This window comes from Gossypium hirsutum, unplaced genomic scaffold, assembly GCF_007990345.1.
Source record: "Gossypium hirsutum isolate 1008001.06 unplaced genomic scaffold, Gossypium_hirsutum_v2.1 scaffold_30, whole genome shotgun sequence".
Taxonomy (NCBI): Eukaryota; Viridiplantae; Streptophyta; class Magnoliopsida; order Malvales; family Malvaceae; genus Gossypium; species Gossypium hirsutum.
The window spans coordinates 152,501-167,500 of NW_024402774.1; the positions used below are offsets into that span (position 1 = coordinate 152,501).

Consider the following 15,000-nt stretch of genomic DNA (forward strand, 5'->3'; position numbering starts at 1 on the left):
CTTTGAAAACAGAAGCTGATAGCAGCAGTGGTGTGGATTGGAAAAATCACAAGAATTCGTAGGAGTGGAATTAAATAGTGAATAAATTATGTAATCGAACCTTGATGAATCTACTTTCATATGGAAGTAACGAAACAATTATAGGAACAGTACAGAAAGAGATATTCGGGTTCTTGTGTAACAGGGCCAGAACAGTTTCTGGATTCACTGTTCCGCCTTTGGAAATTCACTATAAATTGACCAGAGATAATTAGGGGTCATACCATATATGTATGGATTCCTCTCTGAGTCTAGTTTCCATAGAAACAAACGGCATCAGTATTGAAGCTCTGTGCAGAGAGATATCCCAGTCGTAATGGGAAAAGGTCAGTGTAGTCGACCCCTGTAACATGGGAGACTTTGACTAATAAACTGTACTAATTGGCCAGACCAAAAATTCTAGAAAAAAATCCATAGGTGGGGACATGAGTCTAGTTTCAGGGAAAAATCACAAAACTGATTTTTGAGTTGTGAAACTCAAGATATGATTTTTGAAGCGACTAGTACTCAGACTGGGCAGTGTCTGGAAAAATTTTTCAAAGTTTGTTAACATCTCGTGTCCGACTCCGGTGTCGGTCTCGGGTTCGGGGTGTTACATTTTATTGGTATCAGAGCTACGGTTTAGTCGATTCTAGGACTACCGTAATGTTTTGGGTCTAGCTATACATGCAATTTTATGTGATTACTTGATAGTGTGGTGATTTCCGACAATTGTAAATGTGTTTATTTATAGTAATGGATCCCGATCGTGACCGAGAGGTAGCTGATGATCTTGAGAGTGTAGCGCCTGCTCCCGTACAAGGGACAGTGCTGGCAAACTCTCAACCTAATGCTAGTAATCAGAATGATGAAGCTAGACAAGCATTCTATAGCGTGATGAATGATTGGTTTAACCAATACATTCGAACTAATATGGCTGTTCCACAACCTCCATTCCCGAACAAATACTACCCCCGCACCTACAATACCGCCGGTAACGGACCAAATAAGGTCACATAAGCCCCAGTTGACAGAATCCGAAAACATGGGGCTACTGAATTTAAGGCTATGGATAGCGATGATGCCGAGCAAGCTGAATTTTGGCTGGACAACACTATCCGGGTACTCGATGAGCTATCTTGTACACCCGATGAATGCCTAAAGTGTGCTATCTCCTTGCTACGTGATTCTGCCTACTATTGGTGGAGTACTCTGACTTCTATTGTGCCCCGAGAGCAAGTAACTTGGGAGTTTTTCCAAACTGAGTTTCGGAAAAAGTATATCAGTCAGAGATTTGTTGATCAAAAACGGAAGGAATTTCTTGAGCTTAAGCAAGGCTCCATGTGGGTTACTGATTACGAGCGAAAATTTGTTAGACTTAGCAAATACGCTCGGGAATGTGTTTCGTCCGAAGCTGTTATGTGTAAACGCTTCGAGGATGGGCTGAATGAAGATATAAAAATGTTCGTTGGCGTTCTTGAAATACAAGAGTTCGTGGTACTTGTTGAACGAGCTTGTAAAGCCGAAGAGCTTAGAAAAGAAAAGCAAAGAGTTGATGAGGGAATTGGAGAGTTTCGTAAAACATCCTCGGGGAGGTCTCTTCAACAGACATCGAAGAGATTTCGAGATGATGCAGGCCAGTTTAGAGGCACTTCGGGCCTTTTTGGACGAGATCGTGATCGACCCCCTGTGGGTACACGAGGCACTTCGGTCGCCAGTGTTGGGAATGAACGTCGAGACAGGACGAAATGCCGATATTGCGGTAAATGGCATTCGGGGAGTTGTAGATTTCCTGACCGCTCCTGTTACAAATGCGGATCAGTGGACCACTTCATTAAAGATTGCCCGAGGTTGTCGGGACAGAATACAAATCAGAGTGGGAGACCGGGTGCTACCACTGCTCGAGGTAGACCATCTGGAAATATGGGCAATGCTGGTGGTGGTCAGAGAGGATCTAGAGATGATATAACCAGATCCGAAGCCCGTGCGCCTGCTAGAGCTTATGCTATACGTGCCCGCGATGATGCTTCTTCGCCTGATGTTATTACCGGTACATTCACCCTCTTTGATACTAATGTAATTGCTTTGATTGACCCCGGTTCTACCCATTCTTACATATGTGAAACCTTAGCATCCAGTAAGACTTTATCTATTGAGTCTACTGAGTTTGTAATTCGGGTGTCAAATCCCTTGGGTCGTTACGTGCTTGTCGACAAAGTGTGTAAGAAATGTCCCCTGGAAAATTCGAGGTTCCTATTTTCCAGCGGACTTGACGCTTTTGCCGTTTGATGAATTTGATGTTATCCTTGGGTTGGATTGGTTGACTGCGCATGATGCGATTGTGAATTGCAAGAGCAAGACTATTGATTTGAGGTGCGCAAATAACGAAGTAGTCCGAATTGAGTCTGAGGACTTGGAGGGGATGCCAGCTGTAATATCAGCAATGTTGGCACAGAAATATGTAAGAAAAGGGTGCGAAGCATACCTTGCATATGTGCTTGATGACAAAGAATTAGAAAAGAAACCCGAATCTGTGCCGGTGGTTTGTGAATACCCGGATGTTTTTCCGGAAGAATTACCGGGTTTACCACATGTTCGGGAGGTAGAGTTTGGTATTGAGCTTGTACCTGGGACTACGCCGATTTCGATAGCTCCGTATCGTATGGCACCAACCGAGTTAAAGGAGTTGAAAGCTCAGTTGCAAGAACTGACGGAGAGAGGTTTCGCTCGACCAAGTTTCTCACCTTGGGGTGCACCAGTATTGTTCGTGAAAAAGAAGGACGGAACCATGAGGTTGTGCATTGACTATCGTCAGCTGAATAAAGTGACGATAAAGAACAAATATCCGTTGCCGCGCATCGATGATTTGTTCGACCAACTGAAGGGAGCCTCAGTGTTCTCAAAAATAGATTTGAGATCGGGCTATTATCAGTTGCGAATTCGAGATCCAGATATTCCCAAAACTGCCTTCAGAACGAGATATGGTCACTACGAATTCTTAGTGATGCCGTTTGGGCTCACTAATGCCCCTGCGGTATTTATGGATTTGATGAATCGGATCTTCAGACCGTATTCGGATCAGTTCGTAGTTGTGTTCATTGATGACATTTTGGTCTATTCAAGAGATGAGACCGAACATGCTGAGCATCTGAGGCTAGTGCTGCAAATTTTGCGGGATAAGCAGTTATATGCTAAGTTCAGTAAGTGTGAGTTCTGGTTAAGAGAGGTTAGCTTCTTGGGTCATGTGGTATCCGCGTCGGGTATTCGAGTTGACCCGAACAAAATTTCAGCCATACTTGACTGGAAACCTCCGAGAAATATTACTGAAGTTCGGAGCTTTTACCGACGATTTGTGAAAGGTTTCTCGATGATAGCCACACCAATGACGAAGCTACTTCAAAAGGATGTTAAGTTCGAGTGGACGGAGAAATGTCAGAAAAGTTTCAACCAACTGAAAACTCATTTGACTGAAGCTCCAATTTTGGTGCAACCCGAATCAGGTAAAGAGTTTGTCATTTATAGTGACGCATCCCTACTTGGGTTGGGTCGCGTATTGATGCAAGAAGGTCGAGTCGTGGCCTATGCATCGAGACAATTGAAGCCACACGAGAGGAATTATCCGACCCATGATCTCGAACTAGCTGCCATCGTGTTTGCTTTAAAAATATGGCGACATTATCTGTTTGGTGAGAAGTGCCATGTATTTTCGGATCACAAAAGTCTCAAATATTTGATGACTCAACTAGACTTGAATCTGCGACAAAGACGTTGGCTTGAGTTGTTGAAAGATTATGAGCTTGTCATTGATTACCACCCGGGAAAGACTAACGTGGTTGCGGACGCCTTAAGCCGGAAGTCATTGTTTGCTTTACGAGCGATGAACGTGCATTTGTCTGTTTTACCAGACAGTGTGTTAGTAGCTGAATTAAAAGCTAAACCATTATTGACTCACCAAATTCGTGAAGCTTAGAAAGTCGATGATGAATTGGTTGCAAAACGGTCTAAGTGTTTTCCGAACGAGGAATCGGAGTTTCAAATTGATGATGATGATTGTTTGAGGTTCAGAAATCATTTGTGTGTTCCAAGGAATTCGGAACTCATTTCGATGATTCTGAATGAAGCCCATTGTAGCCGAATGTCAATTCACCCGGGGAGTACGAAAATGTACAACGATTTGAAACGTCAATTTTGGTGGCATGGTATGAAACGGGACATCTCTGACTTTGTTTCGAGATGTTTAATATGTCAACAAGTGAACGCGGAACATCAAGTGTCTTCAGGATTACTCCAGCCGATCATGATACCCGAGTGGAAATGGGATCGAGTCACAATGGACTTTGTGTCCGGACTGCCTTTGTCAGCAAGTAAGAAGGATGCGATATGGGTTATTGTTGATAGACTGACTAAGTCGGCTCATTTCATCCCCGTACGTACGGATTTTTCATTGGATAAACTAGCTGAATTGTACGTTTATCAAATTGTGAGATTACACGGGGTACCTGTTTCTATCGTGTCGGATAGAGATCCGAGATTCACCTCACGATTTTGGAAGAAATTGCAAGAAGCTCTGGGTACCAAGTTGCATTTTAGCACTGCTTTTCACCCCCAAACCGATGGTCAATCCGAGCGGATAATTCAGATACTTGAGGATATGTTGAGATGTTGCATCCTCGAGTTCAGTAGTTCATGGGAACGGTATTTACCTTTGATTGAATTCGCTTACAACAATAGTTTTCAATCAAGTATTAAGATGGCACCTTATGAGGCTTTGTACGGTCGTAAATGCCGTACACCATTGTTTTGGACCGAGCTCGGTGAAAGCAAAATTTTCGGAGTTGATTTGATTAGAGATGCTGAACAGAAAGTAAAGGTAATCCGTGAAAGTCTGAAGGTATCCACGGATCGTCAGAAATCGTACGCAGATTTGAAACGAAAAGACATCGAGTATCAGGTGGGAGACAAAGTGTTCCTTAAGGTTTCACCTTGGAAAAAGATACTCAGGTTCGACCGTAAGGGCAAGTTGAGCCCAAGATTCATTGGGCCGTACGAAATCTCTGAACGAGTTGGTCCGGTTGCGTATAGATTGATTTTGCCCCCGGAGCTTGAAAAGATTCATGATGTCTTTCATGTTTCGATGCTTCGACGCTATCGATCTGATCCATCGCATATAATTAGCCCATCAGAGGTTGAAATTCAAGTCGACATGAGCTATGAAGAAGAACCGATGCGTATCCTAGCTAGTGAAGTGAAGGAGTTGCGAAACAAAAGAGTTCCGCTAGTAAAGGTGTTATGGCTCAAACTCGGGATCGAGGAAGCTACTTGGGAGACCGAGAGCTCGATGAAAGAACGATACCCAAACCTATTTACCGGTAAGATTTTCGGGGACGAAAATTTCTTAAGTGGGGGAGAGTTGTGACAGCCCAAAGTTGACCCTAGTCGGGAAGTGGTTTCGGGACCACTAAACCGAGTCACCGAAATGTTTGAATGTGATACTTATTGTGTAGAATATGTAATTATGAATGTGTGAAAATTTCAAGCTTCAATTGGGTTGATTTCATGTGAATTTAGTCAATAGGACTTATGTGAGAAAATTCTAAAATGTGATAGGTCAATGTGTGAGGACCTACTAGTGCATGTGGACAAAGGGGGGACTTGCATGTCAAATTTCCCCCCCTAATGAGTAGTGGCCGGCCATGACAAGGAAGGATGGGCAAAACATGTCATGAAACATGTTTTGTTAGTGGAAGAATAAAATAAGGAGTATGGGTAATAAAGAAATGGAAAACAAAAGAAAAAAAATGTGTGTGTGGTGTTTGTTCCCCCCATTGCCGTGAGCTCAAGAGAAGAAAGGAGAAAAGTTTGTGTTCATCCTTTCTCACCTCCATTTTAGCCTAAATTAGAAAGAAAAACAAAGAAAAAAATTTCTCATCCTTTGGTTCATCCTTGGCCAAAAATTTTAAGGAGGAAAGAAGAAGAAAGGTGAAGAGATTCGGCCATGCATGTAGCTAGGCCAAGGTATGTTTAATGATGTTCCATGAGATGCATGCATGTTTTAGTTGTTAGCTTGAGTTCTACCTAGCCCATGGTCTAAATCTTGCTATGTGATGGAAATGGCACTTGACCATGGATGCATCATTCTTGGTTGGTGTTTGATGTTGTGGTGATGAGGCATGAGGATAAGTTAAGATTCGGCCTAGGTGGAGGTTGTGTTAATGCCATTGCATGCAAAATATGAAGCTTGTTAATGATGCATGTGATGATGGCTTGATGATTCTTGAACCTCCTTTTTAGCATTTTTGTGTGAGCACATATGTGCATTGGTTGCTAAAGGGAGAAGAATCGGCTAGCAAGATGTGTGCTAAGGCCGAATGTAACTTTGCATGTTGATGAGCAATGCATGTGTTAAATCGATGAAAAGGGGGAGGATGCTTTACTAGTGTGTATATGTGTGTATTAAGTGTTGAAATTGACCCCAAAAATGGACATGCATATTCGGCCAAGGGGAAAGAAATTAGCTAATATGTTGTGTTGATGCATGATTTTTGCATGTATGAGACTTTAATGTCTAATGTATAAATATGGGCTAAGTGCCTTGTGTTCATCTTTTGATGCCTAAAATGATGAAATCAATTTATTTGTTTGATTAAGCTCAAGAGCAAATGGGGAAATAAAACCGATAAAGGGAAGGAAAAAGTGGTTGAATAGCTAGCGGAATCGTTCGACAACACCCGAGGTAAGTTCTTGAGTAAGAGATCTTAAATTTCGATGTGATTAAATCATGCTCTATGTGTGGCTATTGAGCCGAATGTGCAAGGACAATATGTGCCTTGTGTTTGAGTTTCGTAAACGAAAATGAAATATGAATGTGCTATGAATTATTGTTAGATGTGCATGATTAATTGAATGCTGTCCGGGCTAAGTCCCGAAGGCTTTGTGCTAAGTGAATATATCCGGATTAAGATCCGAAGGCCTTTGTGCGAGATACTAAATCCGGGTTAAGTCCCGAAGGCATTCGTGCGAGTTATTAAATCCGGGTTAAGTCCCGAAGGCATTCGTGCGAGTTATTAAATCCGGGTTAAGTCCCGAAGGCATTCGTGCGAGTTGTTAAATCCGGGTTAAGTCCCGAAGGCATTCGTGCGAGTTGTTAAATCCGGGTTATGTCCCGAAGGCATTGTGTGAGTTACTAAAACCGGGCTATGTCCCGAAGGCATTTGAACGAGGAGCTATATCCGGTTAAATCCCGAAGGTACGTGATTTGGTAATGAATGAGCTTGCTGTAAAATTTCAGCGAATACTCGAAAAACATCCCAATATGGGGATATGTTACGTATGTGTTGAATTTAATCGAGCCCTTACAATAAATGTTCGCTCAGTTGATAAACGAGCTACCGGCCTTCGGCCAAGTTAGTTTATTGTGTATGTACATAAGGGTTATTAATGTTGTGAAGCAAGTTTGATATCGGTAAATTGCGTATTATGAAATATTCCGTTTAGCTAAATGTGTGCTATTCTTTGTGCATGCTGGAATTCCTTGCTCAAACTTACTAAGCATAAATTGCTTACTCGTTACATTGCTCCTCTGTTTTATAGATTTTTGGTTCTCCAGCTATCGGACTCGGGATCTTGAAGTCGAAGTCGCCCACACTATCAAAGGCTCTTTTGGGTACTATTTTGGTTGAATTTTGATATGGCATGTATAGGACTACCCATTGTTGTCTTTCGAGTACTTTATGAAATGTATAAGTGTACAGCCATGCGAAAATGGCTTGTAGAAGTGGAGTATGGCATTAGACCATTCGTATTTATGAATGTATAGATGGTTTCATGATGTAACTATGTTGGAATGGAAGTGTTGAGCAAATGATCAGCCACTAGAATGGCTAAGTATGATCATATGTGGGCTTATGTATGACAAGGCCCTAGTTGGTCCATGAAACCCCAAATTAGGTAAGGTTCACTTTGAAAACAGAAGCTGATAGCAGCAGTGGTGTGGATTGGAAAAATCACAAGAATTCGTAGGAGTGGAATTAAATAGTGAATAAATTATGTAATCGAACCTTGATGAATCTACTTTCATATGGAAGTAACGAAACAATTATAGGAACAGTACAGAAAGAGATATTCGGGTTCTTGTGTAACAGGGCCAGAACAGTTTCTGGATTCACTGTTCCGCCTTTGGAAATTCACTATAAATTGACCAGAGATAATTAGGGGTCATACCATATATGTATGGATTCCTCTCTGAGTCTAGTTTCCATAGAAACAAACGGCATCAGTATTGAAGCTCTGTGCAGAGAGATATCCCAGTCGTAATGGGAAAAGGTCAGTGTAGTCGACCCCTGTAACATGGGAGACTTTGACTAATAAACTGTACTAATTGGCCAGACCAAAAATTCTAGAAAAAAATCCATAGGTGGGGACATGAGTCTAGTTTCAGGGAAAAATCACAAAACTGATTTTTGAGTTGTGAAACTCAAGATATGATTTTTGAAGCGACTAGTACTCAGACTGGGCAGTGTCTGGAAAAATTTTTCAAAGTTTGTTAACATCTCGTGTCCGACTCCGGTGTCGGTCTCGGGTTCGGGGTGTTACAGGTGACTTGTTCAATTTTCTGCCCTGCCGTGCCATCATGCCATATTTCATGGACCCAACATTCGGCTTCTTCTATTTGTTTTGGGCCAACAATAAAATTTTCAGTTAAAAACACTAAGTCGCTAAGTGGAATTGGCCCAAAAAAAACTGTCCGCGTTTCAGACATGTTGGGGAGCTCCCCACAGACGGCACCTTGGTACCCAGAGCAGCACCGGCACCCTGGTGGCTCGAATGTGCAGGAGCCTCGAGCACCATCCGTACCTAGGCGGTCGGATGTGCCGGAGCCTCGAGCACCATCCGCACTTAGGAGGTCGGATGTGCCGTAGGCTCGAGTACCATCCGTACCTTGGTGCCTCGGATGTGCGGGAGCCTCGAGCACCATCGGCAACTTTGGCCCCTGTTGGTGCGGAAGCATTGGGCTAAAAAAAGTGTCCCTGTTTCAGACATGTGGAACCTAAAAAAAATGACCCTGTTTCAGACACATGTGTGTCGCCTGGTAGCACATTGACCAAGTTTTTTTAACACTTTAGGGGGGAAGTGATATTGAGCGAGCAGGGGTTATCCAGGGCATTGCCCACGCCCATCGCATGCCCGGACGTCGGTGCCTCCCCCCCACCGGTTAGGTTCTCGGCGGTGCTCCGGCGATCCGTCTCGGCGAGGCATCCCAGAATATACAAAAAGGATGAATCGAGTCCCTCCCCAATACCAAAGCTAGAATTCGAATATTGTTACCTGGTCGGTACCCAATAATATGAATGAACCGTCCCGATCCCTCCCCAATCCAAGGGTAGAATTCAGATACCTAACAATGAAGGAATCATCCCGGTCACTCCCCTTTTGCAACAAGAGTCTCCGGCACCTTGGTGGCTCGGATATGCGGGAGCCTCGAACACCATCGGCACCTTTGTGCTCAGATGTACGGGAGCCTCGGCCACCATCGGCAACCTTGGTGCTCGGATGTGCGAGAGGCTCGAGCACCACCGATACCTTGGTGCTAGGATGTGCGAAAGCCTCGAGCACCAAAGCTAAAGTTGTGCCCCTGTTGGTGCGGGAGCGTCGAGCAAAAAAAATTGTCCCCATTTCAGACACATGAATGTCGCCTGGTAGCTGTTGACCTCAATTTTGTCCCGGAGTGTATTACCAACAATACGAATTGCTACTTAAACAGGGAGTTCTCGGAGGAAGAGATAATGGCGGCTTTTAAGCAAATGGACCCTAGGAAAGCTCTGGGGATTGATGGTCTGTCTGGGAACTTTTTTAAAGACCATTGGCAGATAGTTGGCAGTGATGTTATTAGGACTTGTCTCAACATCCTCAACGGTGATAAGAATGTGGATTGTATCAATGAAACCCTTATTGTTATGATTCCTAAGATTAAGAATCCTTGTGATATGACTAATTTTCGCCCTATAAGTTTGTGTAGGGTCATTTATAAGATTATTTCAAAAGTCTTAGCAAATCGGCTCAAAGTGGTGCTCCATCAGTACATTAGTCAAAATCAAAGTGCCTTTATTCCTGGCCGGATGATCTATGATAACGTCTTGGTTGCGCATGAGCTTATGCACTATCTATGCAGTTCTAAAAACGGTCTAAATAAGGGTTGCGTGATCAAGCTGGATATGAGCAAAGCTTATGATCGGGTGGAGTGGAGCTTCCTCGAAAAAGTGATGTTGAAAATGGGTTTCTCTAGTAACGGGGTTAAAAAGATTATGAACTGCGTTTGCACGGTTCGGTATAGAGTGAAGTGCAATAGGAACCTTACGGATGTTATTATCCCGGAAAGGGGACTTCGCCAAGGAGATCCCCTTTCCCCTTACTTATTTCTATTTTGCATGGATGTTTTCTCCCGTATGCTGTTAAATGCTCAAGCGAATAATGAGTTAAAGGGTATCCGTGCGAGTAGGGATGGCCCTAGAATTAACCATCTGTTCTTTGCTGATGATGCTCTTTTATTTGTCAGGAACAAACGCAAAGAGGTGGAGGTTTTCATGAGAATCTTGGACAAATTCTCTCGGATGTCGGGGCAGAGTATTAACCTGGAGAAGTCTATGGTGTGCTTTAGTCCCAACACCCCTGTTTCCCATCGCACGGCCTTGGGGAGTTTGCTCAAGATGAAAGTTGTGGATAAGCTCGATAGCTACTTAGGTCTTCCCATCCCTGCAGCTAAAAAGAGATTGAGTATTTTTAAGATTGTCTTGGACCGCATGGCTTGAAGAATCAATAGTTGGTCGAAACGGCTTTTGTCTAAAGGTGGAAAGGAAATCTTTATTAAGTCTGTTCTCCAAGCGATCCCAACGTATGCTTTCTCTGTGTTCATGGCTCCTAAAGGGGTGATCGAGGAGATCCAGTCCATGTTGCGCTGGGTTTCGTGGGGAGGGGGGAGAATAAAAGGGGGTGGAGTATGTTGACTTGGGACCGAATGTGTCATCCCAAAGGAATGGGAGGCATTGGCTTTAGGGACCTAAGGTTGTTTAATATTGCTCTGTTGGGCAGACAGGTGTGGCGGCTCATTCACTATAAGGATACTCTCTGTTTTAAAGTCTTAAGTGCGAAGTATTTCCCTGATGGCAACGTCTTCCGTCCTAAGTGCATGGACAAACCTTCTTTCACGTGGCAGAGCATAGCCTAGGCTGCTAAGATTCTTAACGAGGGTTTCGGGTGGACCGTTGGAGATGATAAAAATATTAACATTTGGAAGGATAACTGGGGGTTTGAGGGCCTGTCAGAGAAGTCTATCTGCATGGACAAAAGTATGGTTAAAGAGGTCTACGTGAGGGATTTATTTGATGAAAGCAAAGTTGGCTAGAACAAAGATAGGGTGTTGAGCATCTATGGTAAAAATATGAGGGATCAAATTTGCAATATTCCCATTCTTCATAATGGCCCGAATGATCGACGTACTTGGTTCCACAATCTGCATGGGGTGTTTTCCTCTAAATCTGCTTATTCGTGGCTGATCCTCAAGCAGATCGGTTTTGGGCCTCACAGGATCTTCTAGAAAATCATTTGGAAACTAAAAACCCTCCCGAAAATTCGCATTTTTTGCTGGAGACTTGGACATGATATTTTGCCTACGTATGAAAAAATTGCCAGCTTTCGCATTGACTTTGAGGATTTCTGCCCGAGATGTGGGAAAGGGAGGGAAACTCTCATTCATGCTCTGAAAGATTGCCTGAAGGCTCGTAAGGTGCTGGAGGCAGGCGGTCTCGACAACAAACTCTTGGATGGGAATTATATTCGCTGTGTGGACTGGATTGAGGATGCTGCGAGAGTGTTGGATATCAAGGCGGTGTCTGACCTCATTACTGTCCTCTGGAACATTTGGAATAGCAGAAATAATAGCATCTTCAGGGGGGTTGAGGAAGATGCTAAAGTTACCTGGGATCGGGCTGCCACTTTAAGCAAAGATTTCTGGATTTTTAATTTTCTGGAGGACCCGGTGCTTCCGAGAAAGGCCGAGAATAAAGTTTGGATGAAGCCGCATCAGGGGACGATAAAAATTAATTTTGACGCCTTTGTCCAAGGGAAGCTTGCGTATTACGGTTTGGTGGCCAGGGATGCCGATGGTTTTGTTCTTGGGGGACGTATGGGTTATGTGAATAAGGAGATGAAAGTTGAATGGGCGGAGTTGTTGGCCTTGGAAGAGAGCATTAATCTCGCGCGGTCAAAAAATTGGAAAATAGTGGACATGGAGTCTGACTGTGCAAGTCTTGTCAACCGATTCAACAGTAGAAAGGAAGACCTGACGATGCTGGGCCATCGCGTTAGTGATATTAAGAGGCAAACCCAATTTTTTATAAGTTTAATTTTAATTGGGTCCCACGCTGTTGTAATAAGGCCGCTGATGCTATTTATAGTTGGGCCAAAACGAATAATTGTTCTTTTGATTTTAATATGGACTATCCGGCGGATATCCATAAAGTTGTATTAAATGATGCTATTAATTAAATGAAGTTTGACCTTCGGGTCTTTTTTATCAAAAAAAAATGTCACATGGTAGAAGTGTGGGATCGTCAAACCTTCTGAAGACTACTCGCGACCAGCTTGGCAAGTTGTATGATGCGGAAGAGAAGTACTGGGCGCAAAGGGCCCGTAACCAATGGTTAAGAGAAGGTGACAGGAATACCCGTTACTTCCATGTGCGGGCAACGGGGGTAAGAAGAAAAATGCGATTGATAAGCTAAAAGATGCGAACGGTGCGTGGCATGAAGATAAGAAGGAAATCAGTCATATTGCTTGGAGTTATTTCCAAAACCTGTTCAAAACCTCTATTCGGTCAAATGAGGATGTTGACCTTAATTCTGTTTCGGGATGTATTACAGAGAGTATGAATTGTTTCTTAAACAGGGAGTTCTCGGATGAAGAGATAATGGCGGCTTTTAAGCAAATGGACCCCAGGAAGGCTCCGGGGATTGATGGCCTGTCTGGGAATTTTTTTAAAGATCATTGGCAGATTGTTGGCAGCGATGTCCTCAGGACCTGTCGCGACATCCTCAACGGGAATAAAAATGTGGATTGCATTAATGATACTCTTATTGTTTTGATCCCTAAGATTAGGAACCCGTGTGATATGTCTAATTACCGCCCTATAAGTCTGTGCAGGGTCATTTATAAGATTGTTTCAAAAACCTTGGCAAACTGGATTAAAGTGGTGCTCCCCCAGTGTATCAGTCATAATCAAAGTGCCTTTGTTCCTAGCAGGATGATCCATGATAACGTCTTGGTCGCTCATAAGCTTGTGCACTATCTTCGCAGCTCTAAAAACGGTCCTAATAAAGGCTGTGTGATCAAGCTCGATATGAGCAAGGCTTATGACCGGGTGGAGTGGAGTTTCCTCGAAAAAGTGATGTTAAAAATGGGCTTCTCTAATAATTGGGTTGAAAAGATAATGAATTGCGTTTGTTCGGTTCGGTATAGAGTGAAGTGCAATAGGAATCTTACGGATGTTATTACTCCGGAGAGGGGACTTCGTCAAGGAGATCCCCTCTCCCCTTATTTGTTTCTATTGTGTATGTATGTTTTTTCCCGTATGTTGTTAAATGCTCAAGCAAATAATGAGTTAAAGGGCATCCATGCGAGTAAGGATGGCCCTAGAATCAACCATCTATTTTTTGCTGATGATGCTCTGTTGTTTGTTAGGAACCAACGCAAAGAGGTGGATGTCTTCATGAAAATCTTAGACAACTTCTCTCGTATGTCGGGTCAGAGTATAAACTTGGAAAAGTCTATGGTGTGCTTTAGTCCCAATACTTCTGCTTCCCATCGCTTGGTCTTGGGGAGTTTGCTCAAGATGAAAGTTGTGGACAAGATCGACAGTTACTTAGGTCTTCCCATCCCTGCGGCGAAGAAGAGATCGAGTATTTTTAAGAGTATCTTGGACCGCATGGCTTGCAGAATCAAAGTTACACAATCTTTTGTCTAATGGTGGAAAGGAGATCTTCATTAAGTCTATTCTCCAAGCGCTCCCTACTTATGCTTTTCCGGTCTTCATGGCCCCGAAGGGGGTGATCAAGGAGATTCAGTCCATGATATGTCGGGCCTGGTGGGGAGGGGGAGAAGAGAAGGGATTGGAGTATGTTAAACTGGGACCGAATGTGTCACCCCAAAGGTATGGGAGGCCTTGGTTTTAGGGACCTAAGGTTGTTTAATATTGCTCTGCTGGGCAGACAAGTGTGGCGGCTAATTCACTGTAAGGATACCCTCTGTTATAAAGTTTTAAGTGCAAAATATTTCCCTGACGGCAACGTCTTCCTTCCTAAGTGCATGGACAAGCCCTCCTTTACGTGGCAGAGCATAGCCCAGGCTGCTAAGATTCTAAAAGAGGGTTTCGGGTGGACTGTTGGTGATGGAAAAAATATTAACATTTGGCATGATAACTGGGGTATTGAGGGCCTGTCGGGTAAGTCTATCTGCATGGACAAAAGTATGGTTAAGGAGGTTTATGTGAGGGATTTGTTTAACGAGAGCAAAGACGGCTGGGACAGAGAAAGGGTGTCAAAGATTTATGGTGATTTTATGAGGGACCAAATTTGCAATATTCCCATTATTCATAATGGTCCGAATGATCGTCGTACTTGGTTCCATAATCCGCACGGGGTGTTTTCTTCGAAATCTGCTTATTCGTGGTAGATCCTCAAGCAGATCGGTTTTGGGCCTCACAGGATTTTCTGAAAAATCATCTGGAAGCTAAAAACCCTCTTGAAAATCCGTTTTTTGCTGGAGAATTGGGCATAATATTTTGCCTACGTATGAAAAAATATCAAGCATTCGACCTGGTTTTGTCGATACATGTCTGAGATGTGGGAAAGAGAGAGAATCCCTTATTCATGCTCTGAAAGATTACCCGAAGGCTCGAAAGGTGCTGGAGATTGGTGAACTTGACAACAGGCT

At 43.3% G+C, this 15,000-nt stretch overlaps 1 protein-coding gene across 1 annotated transcript in view; it reads left to right on the forward strand.

Moving 5' to 3' along the window:
• Nucleotides 1-10,925: 10,925 nt before the first annotated feature.
• The window catches only part of LOC107902352 (uncharacterized), a 4,805-nt gene continuing 730 nt past the window's right edge, over nt 10,926-15,000 (forward strand). The window contains exons 1-8 of the mRNA XM_016828554.1: nt 10,926-11,009; nt 11,108-11,196; nt 11,704-12,390; nt 12,611-12,723; nt 12,933-13,934; nt 14,005-14,218; nt 14,277-14,735; nt 14,875-15,000. The exon at nt 14,875-15,000 is cut by the window's right edge and continues 730 nt beyond it. Of these exons, the coding sequence (XP_016684043.1) occupies nt 10,926-11,009; nt 11,108-11,196; nt 11,704-12,390; nt 12,611-12,723; nt 12,933-13,934; nt 14,005-14,218; nt 14,277-14,735; nt 14,875-15,000 (2,774 nt within the window). The remainder of the gene's footprint in view (nt 11,010-11,107; nt 11,197-11,703; nt 12,391-12,610; nt 12,724-12,932; nt 13,935-14,004; nt 14,219-14,276; nt 14,736-14,874) is intronic.